The 15,489-nt window shown below is 35.5% G+C and overlaps 1 protein-coding gene across 10 annotated transcripts in view; it reads left to right on the top strand.

Annotated features, from left to right (window-relative positions):
• Window positions 1–15,489, top strand: part of SCN2A (sodium voltage-gated channel alpha subunit 2) — a 93,384-nt gene that overhangs the window by 24,620 nt on the left and 53,275 nt on the right. For 5 of the 10 annotated variants that reach the window (XM_060152744.1, XM_060152740.1, XM_060152737.1 and 2 more), the window contains exons 11-13: window positions 2,290–2,637; window positions 8,392–8,524; window positions 12,807–13,045. In XM_060152744.1, coding sequence (XP_060008727.1) covers window positions 2,290–2,637; window positions 8,392–8,524; window positions 12,807–13,045 — 720 coding nt within the window. Of the gene's footprint in view, window positions 1–2,289; window positions 2,662–6,461; window positions 6,471–8,391; window positions 8,525–12,806; window positions 13,046–15,489 lie in introns of all 10 variants that reach the window. The other 5 variants (XM_060152742.1, XM_060152743.1, XM_060152736.1 and 2 more) reach the window with 4 other exon arrangements.

Raw genomic sequence — 15,489 nt, 5'->3', positions numbered from 1 at the left:
ATCCTCTATTTGTGGCATAGCATTTGATTGCTATGGATTTATGTAATCAATGTAAACAGTGGAAGTTGATGCTAACAGATGGGAAACAATCATTTTTCATATAGCTGCCATATGTAAACTATGCTCTTGTGTGGCATAATTCACCTTTGAACTTTGAGAAACACTGTGTGCAATTTAATAACATTTCTCTCCAGCCCTTCTATTGGCTCTAACTGAGGGGAGTACTTGTAGTTAAAATAAAAACTCTTACTAAGAGTGGTATGTATACATAATTTCTACTTTATTTCTTATTGCCAAGCATTTCTTATCTGGCTTCTTTTTGAGGTAATGATAACCAGTAGGTCAGAAATTCTGTAAGTGTTATGTCCTTATAGCTAATTTAAAGTTCCTTGTGAAAGGAGAGAAAAGAGACATGAAAGAAATTGGTTAGTGTAGGAGAAGTTTAAAAAATACTCGTATTGGGGACTTCCCTGGTGGTCCAGTGGTTAAGACTCCACACTCCCAATGCACAGGGCCCAGGTTTGATCCCTGGTCAGGAATACTGTGTGCTGCAACTAAGACCCAGCACAGCCAAATAAATAAGTAAATATTAAAAAATAGAAAAAAAAATAATACTCATATAGAAACAATAAAAGAAAAGAATAATGAAGTTGATAACAGGATGAAAAAACATGGGTATAGGAAAAGAAGAAATAAGTTCTGCTGTGGGAGCAGATCCGTATTCTTACATGTGTTTCTGTAAATAATGAATAAGATCATATAACATAAGATAGTGTTTAAAGATCATAGACATTTTATAGATGTTTATAGATGTTATTGAGAAAATCATTCTTTAGCTGAAAATAAAATTAAATGTATACTTATTAGTCAGGGAATGTAAAAAATATATAGGTACAAAATAATAATTTTAGTTAGCTTTAAATCCTTTGGAGATAAAAAGATGAAACTAGTAATGGTTAAATGATAAAGTTGGTATTCTATTAATAATCATAGAAATCCAACTTAAGCCAGCTTAAGCAAAAAAGAGGATTAAATTATATAAATGATATCAATGAGTAGCTGTAGGCACAGCTAGATGCAAAGGCTCAAAACATGTTATCAGGGCCAAGTATTACTCCACATCTCCAGGCTCCTCCAATATGCTGATAAGATGCCCACCATGGCTCCAAACTTACATTCAATATTTTTTAGCAACCTCAATCGAAAATGCACCTCTTTCTCAACAATTGTACAAGAAATTGGTGACTGTCAAGGGACCATGCAGGGTCTCCTACCCATTTTCAAACCAGGCTCTATGGCCAGAGGCATGGAATACACTCATTGACTAGACCTGGGCCATGGTCTTGCCTGGGGAGCAGTTCTTGGAGATAATCGGGGTACTGTCAACAGAAAAAGAACAAATGGGTATTGGACAAACAGAAACAAGTGCTCACTAGAGTGAGGTTGTAAAAATAGACTAGTAATAAACAGGAAATGATTCGTTGTGCTCAATGGTACTATGTTTGAGAATCAAAGTAAACTGAATGATAACAATGACATTGTAGTCATCTAGAAAATTGTCAAATGGTTTTGACCAGATACTTAGTGAAGACCAGGTTTGTAAATATGGTGCTCTTTAGATTTCTTGAGACAGAAGAGTGAAAATCAGGGAATGAATCGTACAGTTCTTTCAGCTAGATTTGTTTAAATTATTCATGAGGACTGTTATAAAATATGCAAAGGGAAGGAGAGAAGTTGCTCCTTGTACTGTAATTAAACAGATCTACTAGCAAGATTGGTTTTATTTTCCTCGGTGGTGAGATCTGCATCTGGGTGTGGGCACTAGTGAACTCTTACTGGTATAGTTTTGGCTTCAAAGGATCAAAACTTAGTTGTGTACTTAATTGCTTTCCACTGGATTGTCAAATAAGAATAGTTTCTAGAGAAGGGTCTAGCAAAGATTTCAGTTCTAGGTGCCAGAAATGAGACAAAACAGTCTTTAGGGGGGGTACTTATAACTATCTGAAGTCATGGGTAAAGTAGAAGAAAATGGTAGAAAATGAGAGCTCAGAAGATGAAAATCAAGGAAAGGAGGAAAAGGGAGAGCAAAACAAAAGACCTGTACCTCATAGAAAGTGCCAGAACCCCACCAGCAGTTGCCACAGGAGCCCTTGCTTCCACCTGTCCAATGCCTCACCTTTGGTGAGTCAACAGCTATGAAATGAAGAGTCCAGGCTCATATTGTTCAGGACACCAGCACTTAATTCTGTTCATCTGTTTTTTGTTTGTTTCCTTTCTTGTGATTGATAGTCTTTATTGAGCATCCGTGGCTCCCTTTTCTCTCCAAGACGCAACAGTAGGGCGAGCCTTTTCAGCTTCAGAGGTCGAGCCAAGGATATTGGCTCTGAGAATGACTTTGCCGATGATGAGCACAGCACCTTCGAAGACAATGACAGCAGAAGGGACTCTCTGTTTGTGCCGCACAGACACGGGGAGCGACGCCCCAGCAACGTCAGCCAGGCCAGCCGCGCCTCCAGGGTGCTCCCCGTTCTGCCCGTGAACGGGAAGATGCACAGTGCTGTGGATTGCAACGGCGTGGTCTCCCTCGTCGGGGGCCCTTCTGCTCTCACATCTCCCGCTGGACAGCTCCTGCCAGAGGTGAGGCCAGTGAAACCTGCAGCTGTTGGCGAGGGAGCTGTGGCTGGTTGCAGGCAGGAATGGGTTTCGATATCCACACGTGTGAATTTTACAGTCTAACGTTCAAAGGCCGAAATAAGTTATGAACTTATTTTGTCAAATTGTTCAGTTCAGACTTTTCTCAAATGAATTAAAAACGTAGGTTGGGTCTCATAGACTATAATTAGAAGTATTCCTTCATCATTATTACTACAGAATGAAACTTGCCAAAAAGTATAGCAACAATTTATCATGCATTATGATTAGTTAATATAAGCAAAGTAAATGCAAGAAATGATATAAATACTTATCTTAAGGATCTTGTTATCTCTGTTCCTTTAAAAGAAGAACTTGATACTTCCACTTGAAGAAAATAGTATTACTAAATACATCTAAATCCTGCAATGCAACATTTTCCTCTTGGAAGGTCAGAGTGCTGTAACATTTTTAGCACCCAGTCAAAAGAGCATTGTACATCTGTGTGGTGAAGAAGCCACTCGAAGTACCTGGTAAAGTCATGTGTTGTAATTGTTAGGGCAGATTTCAATTTTTATATTACCGTCATGAATTTTTTAATTAACATAGTGGCCCTAAATCATGCATATGAAAAAGGGTTTCAACTAAGTACCAGACACTTACAGGGATATGTTATTGACATTTCCTTTGTAAAACATAGGTGCTTTTTAAGTTTGGTATTAAATAAGATTTCATTTGCCAATATAAAAATATTCTAGCAATGTCATTGGTTATACTTTATAGCTTACAGAGTCATATTAAAATCTTCTCAGTATGATTTTTTTTTTACACAATTCTACTCATTATAGTTGGACGAGCTCTTTAAGCTACATTAAAATCATATGGAGTCAGCTTTCAGTCACCTAATAGAGGAGATTCTTACCTTGGATTATAGACATAGCCACTGATCTTCACTTTTTTCACATAGCCTCTCCCCACCACTTTCTCCCAGAGAAATGTCCAGGTATCCTGGAGTCAGATCAAATCATGAAAAAAGTAGAACTCTGTTGTGAAAGAAACTGGAAGAATGCAAAGGGAATGTCAACTTCTCTTAAAAAATAATCATGGCTAACTATGTACTAGATACTGTCCAGAACACTTTACATGCATTAATTCATTTAGTCCTCACAACAGCCCTTTATCGTAGTTACTAATATTATCCTCATTTTATAAGGAGGAAACTGAGGCCTGTGCATGGTGGAGCTAGGGTTTGACCCCAGATATGCTGACTACTGAACCTACATTCTATGCGTACTGCAATATTACCTCCCATTAATTTTCTTAAATGGAAAAGAAGACATGGCCAAGGAAACAAAAACTTTCATTTTAACCCAGTGTATCTCAAAATATATTTCATCCTCAGACTACTTACATCAGAATTCCGTGGGATACTTTTCAAAGTGGAACTTCCTCATTTCCCCCTCCCTCCACCCCTGGCAACCACCATTCTACTCTCTGCTTCTCTGAGTTTGATGACCACAGAGTCCAAAATTTCATTTATGCAAGATAAATAAATTCTGGATATGTTACTATATAGTATAGGACCTAGAGCTAACAATACTGAATTGTAAATTTAAAATTTGCTAAGAAGGTAGATCTCATGTTAAGTGTTCTTACCCCAAATAGCAACAACAACAATAATAAGAGGAGTGGAAGGAAACTTTAGAAGGTGATGGAAATGTTTATGACCTGACGGTGGTGATGGTTCATGGGTGTATACTTATCCCCAAACTCATCAAGTTGCATACCTGAAATATATACAGCTTTTTACATGTTGATAATACCTCAATAAAGTGGTTTAAAGAAAGAAATGGAGATTTCTGGGCCCACACTTACTCAGACCAAAAGGCCGAGGAGAGCAAGATCAGGAATTTCTTCTTCCTTGAAAAGTATCTCACATGGTTCTTACACATAATAAAGTATGAGTATCACTGATCTTGATAAAGGTTAATTGAACAAACAAAAATAAATCCACAACTTCTTTGCATAAATACAAAGAGAATGTCAGTCTGTCAGAAGATATTTAGCATTTATCAATAATTACCACAAAATCCTGTCATATCAGAGAGGGTGGGATAAATCTCTGAAGGCAAATTGGGGCAGTTTGAAACAAAGCCTAGTGTGATCTCTATTTCCTGCTGCCTTGCGTCCATCCTTCAGTGCTACAGTCAGGTGTGAGGCAGGGCACTGCAACATGAGCTGCAACATATGGTGTCACATGAGCTGAAAGTGCAGGCCAAAGAAGGGACTTTGCAAGACTGCAGAGAGGAAAAGAGAACAGAAAATAAAGAGCTGCAAACAAATGCCACCCTCCAAAGCACACAATATCCTACACTTTACACATAAATTCAACTGAAGCAATGTAACTTAAGAAAGAATTTCCTTGGTAATATCATTAGAGATTTTGGAATCTAGCACTAAAAATTAGACAGATATAGGATTACACATATAATTTTATATAGAGCAGAAGTGACTAGATGACCTTTAAGCGACCCTATTTTTTCTTTCTTTCTTCCTTCCTTCCTTCCTTTCTTTTCATTTTAACATCTTTATTGGAGTATAATTGCTTTACAATGGTGTGTTAGTTTCTGCTGTATAACAAAGTGAATCAGTTATACATATACATATATCCCCATATCTCTTCCCTGTTGCGTCTCCCTCCCTCCCACCCTCCCTATCCCACCCCTCTAGGTGGTCACAAAGCACAGAGCTGATCTCCCTGTGCTATGCAGCTGCTTCCCACTAGCTATCTATTTTACATTTGGTAGTGTATATATGTCCATGCCACTCTCTCACTTCATCCCAGCTTACCCTTCCCCCTCCCCATATCCTCCAGTAGGTCTGCATCTTTATTCCCATCTTGCCCCTAGCTTCTTCATGACCATTTTTTTTTTTTAGATTCCATATATATGTGTTAGCATACAGTGTTTGTTTTTCTCTTTCTGACTTACTTCACTCTGTATGACAGACTCTAGGTGCATCCACCTCACTACAAATAACTCAACTTTGTTTCTTTTTATGGCTGAGTAATATTCCATTGTATATATGGGCCACATCTTCTTTATCCATTCATCTGTCAGAGGACACTTAGCTTGCTTCCATGTCCTGGCTATTGTAAATAGAGCTGCAATGAACATTGTGGTACATGACTCTTTTTGAATTATGGTTTTATCAGGGTGTATGCCCAGTAGTGGTATTGCTGGGTTGTATGGTAGTTCTATTTTTAGTTGTTTAAGGAAACTCCATACGGTTCTCCATAGTGGCTGTATCAATTTACATTCCCACCAACAGTGCAAGAGGGTTCCCTTTTCTCCACACCCTCTCCAGCATTTATTGTTTGTAGATTTTTTGATGATGGCCATTCTGACCAGTGTGAGGTGATATCTCTTTGTAGTTTTGATTTGCATTTCTCTAATGATTAATGATGTTGAGCATTCTTTCGTGTATTTGTTGACAATCTGTATATCTTTGTTGGAGAAATGTCTATTTAGGTCTTCTGCCCATTTTTGGATTGGGTTGTTTGTTTTTTTGATATTGAGCTGAATGAGCTGCTTGTAAATTTTGGAGATTAATCCTTTGTCAGTTGCTTCATTTGCAAATATTTTCTCCCATTCTGAGTGTTGTCTTTTCATCTTGTTTATGGTTTCCTTTGCTGTGCAAAAGCTTTTAAGTTTCATTAGGTCCCATTTGTTTATTTTTGTTTTTATTTCCATTTCTCTAGGAGGTGGGTCAGAAAGGATCTTGCTGTGATTTATGTCATAGAGTGTTCTGCCTATGTTTTCCTCTAAGAGTTTGATAGTGTCTGGCCTTACATTTAGGTCTTTAATCCATTTTGAGTTTATTTTTGTGTATGGTGTTAGGGAGTGTTCTAATTTCATACTTTTACATGTACCTGTCCAGTTTTCCCAGCACCACTTATTGAAGAGGCTGTCTTTTCTCCACTGTATATTCTTGCCTCCTTTATCAAAAATAAGGTGACCATATGTACGTGGGTTTATCTCTGAGCTTTCTATCCTGTTGCATTTATGAATATTTCTGTTTTTGTGCCAGTACCATAGTGTCTTGATTACTGTAGCTTTGTAGTATAGTCTGATTCCTATAAGTCAGGGAGTCTGATTCCTCCAGCTCCGTTTTTCTTTCTCAAGATTGCTTTGGCTATTTGGGGTCTTTTGTGTTTCCATACAAATTGTGAATTTTTTTGTTCTAGTTCTGTGAAAAATGCCAGTGGTAGTTTGATAGGGATTGCATTGAATCTGTAGATTGCTTTGGGTAGTATAGTCATTTTCACAATGTTGAGTCTTCCAGTCCAAGAACATGGTATATCTCTCCATCTATTTGTATCATCTTTAATTGCTTTCATCAGTGTCTTATAATTTTCTGCATACAGGTCTTTTGTCTCCTTAGGTAGGTTTATTCCTAGATATTGTGTTCTTTTTGTTGCAATGGTAAATGGGAGTGTTTTCTTAATTTCACTTTCAGATTTTTCATAATTAGTATACAGGAATGAGAGATTTCTGTGCGTTAATTTCATATCCTGCTACTTTACCAAATTCATAAGTGACCCTATTTTTTCCTTCCAACTTTGCCTTTCTCTGACAATGCAAAATATTTTAAATTCTGAGAGGCAACCTTTTGATTTAAAGAGCTTTAGTTTCAGAGAGGGGTTATTTCTTTTCTCATTAATTTTACTTTTCTTTCACAGTAAAATTAATTTTAGAGCAACCTAAATGAATGTTTATTCCCATTAATGACAGTCCTATCAATTGAGTGGAAAGTCTGCTTTTGATATGTATGCATTAGAGGCATGCAGGTTAATAAAATAATGTTAAATATTCATAGCACAATAAAGTAGATGAACAGGACTCATATCACTGTTTTAGAAATAAGGAAAATCCTCAGAGAACTAAAAGTGACTTCTTATTTATTATTAGCACTCAGACCCACATTAGGAATGCTTGAGTTTTACCCTTTTTTCCTGTGACCATTAACTTCATTATTTGAGCTCCTGACGTAGGAATAAATTTCTGCCCATATTGAAATTCTGTTGAGTTTATTTTGGAATAGAAACATGTCAAGTCATTACAACATTGCTAAAAATCAAAGACCCTCCCCCCCCAATTTGATGTTTTGCCTTAAATTAGAGTTTCAATGCCAAGGATGGGTTGTCTTGTAAGTGTAAGACAAAGTTATAGATAGTTCTAAAAATTAGTTTTATTATTAAGGATGTTGGGAAATGTTACCTGTCTATAATGAACAGAAACATTTTAAAGTAGAATTCTCATTTTAGGAGAACATATTAGGGAAGCCTTTAAAGTTCTTTTCATACATTAAACCACATGAATGTATATAAATAAAGATCTAATAGCTCAACCTGTGAGTAAATCAAGGAGTGATATGCTTCAGTTTGAAGTCCTAGATAGGACTGGCTGAAATGCTAAAAGGTTATCTATCCTGTAATAGGCATGATCCCTCCAGCCCAAAGCTCCAAGATGGAAGAATTAGAAAAGTCCATCTTGATCACAAACCCAGGCATCCCTGAAAGCTGAGAATATCATGGGCTTTTAAACACTTCCAAGAATGATGATTCCAGCAATGTCTTAATGAGCTGTTTACATCTGAGAAAGCATGGTGAATACTTAGTTAAGTAACACCTATTACAGGAACACTTTGGATTTTGCTACCCTTAAAAATAATAGTTATTTCATATGAAATTTTTTTTAGGGCACGACTACTGAAACGGAAATAAGAAAGAGACGGTCCAGTTCTTATCATGTTTCCATGGATCTGTTGGAAGATCCTACAGCAAAGCAAAGAGCAACGAGTATGGCTAGTATTTTGACCAACACCATGGAAGGTATGTCAAAAGTCTTACAGCACAATTACTTTGCGGTGCTCTGGTAATGATGAAAAAAACTCTCATAAGTTCCAAGAAAATTCTTCCTGACTTGACACCAAATCATCATTATGTCTTTTACTAAATAAAAGTAAAATCCATGTACAACACATGGATTCTATTGTCTCATACAGATTTTTACATTTAGCCTCCAGGAATCTACTGCAAATTCGAGGTATACTTGGAATACCACTTTGGTAGATTAAGTTCTAAGTTGTTGAAGCTTCTTATGTGCATGACATAAAAAGGAATGTAATGATAAATGTTTATTTTTATGGTGATGCTAACCCATTTAAATTGTATTAACTGCTTGAGACTCAAGCTATAAACTCTTTTGATTTAACCAGATGTATAAATGAAAAAATGAGAATTAGGGTTTGATATTAACCTCTTTGAAGCAAAGTTTTCAAAATTTTGTAAAACTACTTTTGTCTCTCTCTGATCAGATATTACAATATCTCAGCTTTCTCTTTAGTTGCAGATTATAAGTGAGTAGTGAATATATTGTTTAGAGGTCTGGATCTTATAATTCAAAAATAAAGACTTTGAGGACAGCTTGATTTGCGATCAATCATTGGCTCTGTGTGTTAGCTCGAGACTCTACACTTGTTTCTTCATCAGTAAAGTGTGGATAATGACGTTTAGATTAAAGTTGTTGTAAAGATTAAATAAGGCCTCATATATAAAGTACCTATGTATGTAGAAGCACCTGGCATGTAGAAGACAGTCAATAAATATTATTATTGGTTGTTTTATTGTTGTTTTGTTAATTCACATGTTTGTGCCTTTCCATACTGTAAGTGAATTCAAACATCATCGACTTCAGCTACTTGGAAAATACTTTCATGTAAAATATATTCTATCCTCCTCCCTTGCTGTCCTTTCCCCTTCTCTCCTTTTCTCTTTTATAACCCCTCCCTTTTCTTCCCCTCCGAAGTGTGTGTGTGTGTGTGTATGTTTCTGTGTGTGTGTAGATGTGTCAAAGGAGAAAGAAAGATGGAGAATGAAGGAGAGAGCGCGAACATGTGCTTATGCCTTTCTTCCTGTTAGTTATAGTTTCTCTTGACACTGGATAGATTCTTGCAATAATTATTTTCCAGTCTGAAGGCAAAGATCCCGTGATACTAATATCAGTACCAAAAGCCTAAAAGTCACAGCTAGGAAAATCTCACAGTGTAGATGGCCTTACATATCACAGCCATGTCAGTTACTGCAGGACCCAATTTTCATAATGTCCTAATGCAATATCAGAAATCTTTTCACTGATTTCTATGGAATATTAAACTCAGTACGTTCTTCCCCAACCTCGCCTGCGTTAGCTTGCACTCCCTCTCCCCCCCCAGCTGCCAGTAGCTTGCTCCTCCCTGTCCCTCCAGGTAAATCTTTTGAAGATTCTCTGGTCTTCTGCTCCTTGCCATAGCAAAACCACTGAGAGGAAGCTGCCAGTGGTTCTGCTACCGATGTCAGCAGCATGTCTGCTCCCTAAAGCGAGAAGTAGAGAAGGAGACAGGGTAAGTCTAAATTAACAGTCCTACTTTGAACTTCTGATAGCATTAAGTTTGGGCTAACTTAAGAAATTACTTAAAAAACATCAACCCACCACCACAAGATTGGACTTGTCCACTAATTAAGATACGGAGTTAAAAATGAGTGCACCCACGTCGCCCTCCATGTAAATGTGTCTCATGGACTTGCTTAGAATGAAAAGGATGTCCTAGAGATAAGTGTAACTTAGGAAGCAGGAGACTGAGTGTTTGGTTTTAATATCTGCAGAGCTTTTAACTTGATATTTATGTGGGGAAAAACGGCTGAGTTTTCATTCTGTTTTTCATTGGTTGTGTAGAATGCAAAGCCTACTTTTTTTTTATTTGATTATATCTAAACATTTTGAATCTGACATTAATCAAGGCTTGTTGTTAGCAGTACATAGCATGTACATGCAACTAGAGCTGTCTTTAATATAATCCTTTTTTGTTCCTAATAACAGTGGAAAGGTGTCTTAGGTTGACATAATCTGTTTATTTGGAGATCCTTCCTTCTATGTCTAATCATGGTTTAGTTCACCTTTCCTTTTGGAACCAGGCTTGTTGATCCAGGCTGGCAACTTTTGTTTTCCTTCTTTTGAACTACAGCTAAGTCTCCATTGTCCAGGCAATGAATGAATGGCCTCCTACTTAATGACACTGTAGGAGATAAGGAAAAATGAATTGTTTGCTTTTCAAGTTTTTTAAATGCAAAAACCATATGGAAATGTTTCCAGGTCAAATCCTTGGGAAGGTGGTGGGAGGGTGAGGTACAAGCACTGAGGAACTGAGGGGAGCCAGCAAAAGATCTAAACTGGGCTGTAAATGATTTTCAGTGTGGATAACCCACCCAGGAAAAATGGAGACGTGGCTGTAGTTCTCCCTGAGTGCTTTGTTTTGTTTCAAAGTGTGATATTCTTTTTTATTTTTTAGCATGAATAATTGAATGATTTTATTTTAGACTTTAACAACTCCGCTCCACTTTTTCCTGGTGTCAAGACAAGCAACACTGGCTTCATTTTGAACTTTTCTCTGATTTACTTTTTTCCACACAGTTTCTATTTGCTTCTCTTTATCTGCTAAATTACAAGTAACATTTTAAAAAATACTTATTCTGACTGTACATAGGCAAAGAGCTTTTTCAATTCTCTTTTGTTATTTACTGTAAGTAGTAAAGCCTTTTTACCTTCAGTATAAATATGAGTTTTTTCGGGAGTCTTAAAAGCTTCTACAAAACAGTGCATAATAACTATATTTATATTTTTCTTCTGATTTACAATTCAACTATTGTTTACTGTTTACAAAGTTACATTTAAGAGAAAAGGAAATAAGCTGGGTGATTGAAGAATTTCAGTATATAAAGAGACAATTGAAGAATCTACATCTCATGGAATTCTGTTAAAAATAATAAGGAAATTAATTTACTTTAGGGAAATAGTAAACTTTATAATATTGGTAGTGAATGTTTATCAGCAAAGCAAAAATCACTACCTATGGTCATGTTTGTCCATTGCATAAACTCTCTTGAAAAGTTTAATTCTTAGTAAACTGTACCAGGTTTGGAGGGATATTCCAGTTGCCACAGTAGTAGTACTAAAGTGACCAACCAGAGTCATGCTATGGATGAACAAAGAATCTTTTCCTCTATTTTAGTGCTAATCGGTGATGGTCTTACATTTGGCAGAGCAGGTAACAGAGTGCAGCAATGATATTGGCAGAAAACAACAACTTCTGAATTCTTTTCTCACTCAAGAGTTGATTAAGAGAGAAATATACCAAAGGAAAAGAGCAGATAATTACCCACTTCCTAATTCTCCCAAATTCTTTGCCATTATTTACTAAGTTTCAGTATTTACAGTATCACCTTATAGATCTGTGCATTTCTGTCTTTTCTCTCCTATTATTTAGTTGAAATTCTTTTTCAAATCATTGTATTTTTTAAAAATAAATGTATTTTTATATGAAATCTTATATCATAGGTTTGGTGTGATAGTTACACATTTTAATATATTAAAATAAATGCATACCACTAAAATTTATGAATTCTAAGTATGTTCTACCTAGGCTCCTCTTGTATTTTACCAGTAGTATATAAGTCCCATTTTGTGAAACAGTGAAGTTCTCAGTTTCTTAGGTTTGATATTTCCTCTTCTTTTGTGCCATCTAGTTAAATTAAGAAATACTGCTGAGTTTAATATACAGGCCTATATCTAATTAGGCTTAACTAGAAACTTTTTAACTAAGACTGGTGACACTGACAAAACTATCTCATCAAAATACACAAAGAACATATCTAATCCAAGAAACTGAGATTCAGCATGACTGATAAAGGTTTTAAAGACATCTCCTGAGAGGTGTTCTTTGATAATATATGTCTTGCTCTATCTGGAACATAGATGAGCTTTAAGTATACTTAACACAAGTTCTACCCATTAATTTCTGATAGCCTTAAAGATAATTAGCAGACTATTTAATATTGTAGATAGAATCTTGGAAACCATGTTTAACCAAGATAAATTTGGAAAGTTTACTAGCCTTTCTGTGCCCACACTTTTTATGACAGCTAATCCATTGTAAGTGCTTTCCTGCTCAACCATCAGATTAACCCATAATGCCTTTTAACAACTTTAGATTTTTTAAAAATCACTTGCAGTTTAAACCAAAGGCTGCTTAATAGGAAGGAAGCAGTTTTCATAAGTATTCTAACCTTTTTCTTCCAGAACTTGAAGAATCCAGACAGAAATGCCCACCCTGCTGGTATAAATTTGCTAACATGTGTTTGATTTGGGACTGCTGTAAGCCATGGTTAAAGGTGAAACATCTCGTCAACTTGGTTGTGATGGACCCTTTTGTTGACCTGGCCATCACCATCTGCATTGTCTTAAATACCCTCTTCATGGCCATGGAGCACTATCCCATGACGGAGCAGTTTAGCAGTGTGCTGTCAGTCGGGAACCTGGTAAGGCTCACTGAGGGTTACTCTACCCATTGAAAGAGTTCATGATTGCCTTAATGAATTTCACATATCACTCTCAAATTAAATATGAATTAATTGTCGTATATACCTGGACAGCAAAAGTTCAGCATCACTTTTTTATAACAAAAATATACTGCTACACTTTAGCAGTGGAAGAGATTCAAAGATTTTATGTATAGTTTGATTTAGAATTAAATATAAATTGCCCATTCATTACAAAGATTATTATGAATTATGGAGGATATTGATTTATGGTAAAATCCTGATGTGTTTCTCAGGTATTTAGAATAGATTCCTTCAGACATGTCTACATCTGCCAAACAAATTATAAAATATGCCAAGTCAGATAATTTTGAAATATCATCTGTTCATAACTGAAGATGGATTTTTAAGAGAGGAAACATCATAGAGGTTATTATTTCTGTTTGAATTTATCCTATAAATTTGAGAATTTATAAATGATTAATTTTTGCATACATTTTTACTTAAAATTTTGTATTAACATTCATGGATGTATGGTAGAATGATAGAAATGAAAGTAAAGTGGTCTTTTACAGAGAAACAAAATGAATAAATTCAGGCAACAAAAGTATATTAATATCAATATGAGGCTTATTAAGTTCTCATGAAACTCCCAACTTGATAAATGAACATATAAACAGGTTCTATATAGATAGTAAATGATATATTCTGAAGTATAATACACAATATTTTTAGACTCTGAAGTAACCACTATTTTTTTATTATAATCCAGATAGCTCTTAACTGATAAAGTTAACATATATATGCTGACCACTTATTTTGTACCAGGCATTGTATTAAATGGTTTATGTAAAATCCCTCTCTCTAGGTTCCCACAAAGTCAGTCCTCAAGTAGATACTATGAATATCTGCATTTTACAGTGGGAGAAACTATACCCATGAGAAATTCACAGAGCAATGGAAGCTCTGAATACTGTACCAGAGACTCTAAAAGATATTTCGGAGACTATTTTAAGCTCTGGCCAAAAATCACAAAACTTTAGGAAAGAACAATAAGATTACCTAGTCCAAATTTTTTCACATATATAAGAATCACTTCAACATTATCTACAAAAAGTGAGCAAGAGATCAAAGAAGCGTTATGGAGGTGGATATTAGGAAACAACTCAAATGGGCTTAAGCAAAAATAAAGATAATTCATTACTTCAAGTAACTAAAGTCCATTTGGGCATAGATCCACATTTTAATCTGGCTAGATTCAGGTTCTCAGTCAATGTCATTGGGAGTTAGCTTCTTGCCAACTTTTTCCTAGTATGTTTTTTCATCTCTGGCTGGGTATTCTATTGATGGCAACAGTCTACCAAGTTTTATCCTGACACAGCTCTTTAAGCAGAAGGATTGTGCCTCCTAACTAGTGGTTCCAACAAAAGCCCAAGAATTGAATATCATTGGCCTGGTTGGAGTTACATGACCATTTCTAAGTCAGTCAGTTAATCTGATTCTAGGGTTAGAATGCCCTATTTGGCCAAACCAGAACCATGTCTTATCACTGGAAACAGAGTAAATGAATACAATTATGAAGAAGAAAATTAGGTCTACCATTATCAGAAGAAGAGAGAGTGGATGTTGGAAAGACGTAAACAACAAATGGACAGTTCAAAATAGGACTTGTCTTATGTGTTAAGGAAGATAATGAAATAGTAGAAAATATATAGACAGGATTCATATTCTTCTCAAGTACATATGGAATATTCCCCAGCATAAGCGATAGGTAGGTCATACAACAAGCCTCATTAAACTTAAAAAGATTGAAATCAAAGTATTTTTTCTCACAAAAATAGAATGAAATTAGAAATCAATAAACAGGAATTTGGAAAATTTATAAATATATGGAAATTAAAAGCAGACTTGTAAATAACCGATAGGTTAAAAAAGAAATCACAAGAAAAATTAGAAAATACTTCGAGATGAATGAAAATGAAAACACACCAAACTGAAATAGTGCCTAGAGAGAAATTTATGCTGTAAATGCCTATAGTAAAAAAATAATACTTCAAATCTATAATCTATATTTTCATCTTAGGAAACTAGAAAAAACAAGAGCAAACTAAATCTTAAACTAGCATAAGAAAGGAAATAATAAAGAATAGAGTGGAAATGAATGAAATAGTGAATAGGAAAACATCAGAAAAAAATCAACAAACCCAAAAGTTGATTTTTTGAAAAGAGCAATAGAAATGACAAATCTTGAGCTATACTTACCAAGAAAAAGAGAGAAAATTCAAATTACTAAAAGCAGGAATGAAGAGGGGACATCACTATTGATCTTACAGAAATAGAAAGGAGTATACAGAGTACTATAAATAATTGTACCAACAAATTAGATAACCTAGAGGAAATGGAAAAATTCCCAGAAAGTAACAAACCACTGAAACTGACTCAAG

The sequence above is a fragment of the Lagenorhynchus albirostris genome, chromosome 6 (assembly GCF_949774975.1).
Source record: "Lagenorhynchus albirostris chromosome 6, mLagAlb1.1, whole genome shotgun sequence".
In the NCBI taxonomy this organism is placed as follows: Eukaryota; Metazoa; Chordata; class Mammalia; order Artiodactyla; family Delphinidae; genus Lagenorhynchus; species Lagenorhynchus albirostris.
Note: the sequence above shows the minus strand (reverse complement) of the source record. Positions and strands in the feature narration are given on the sequence as shown.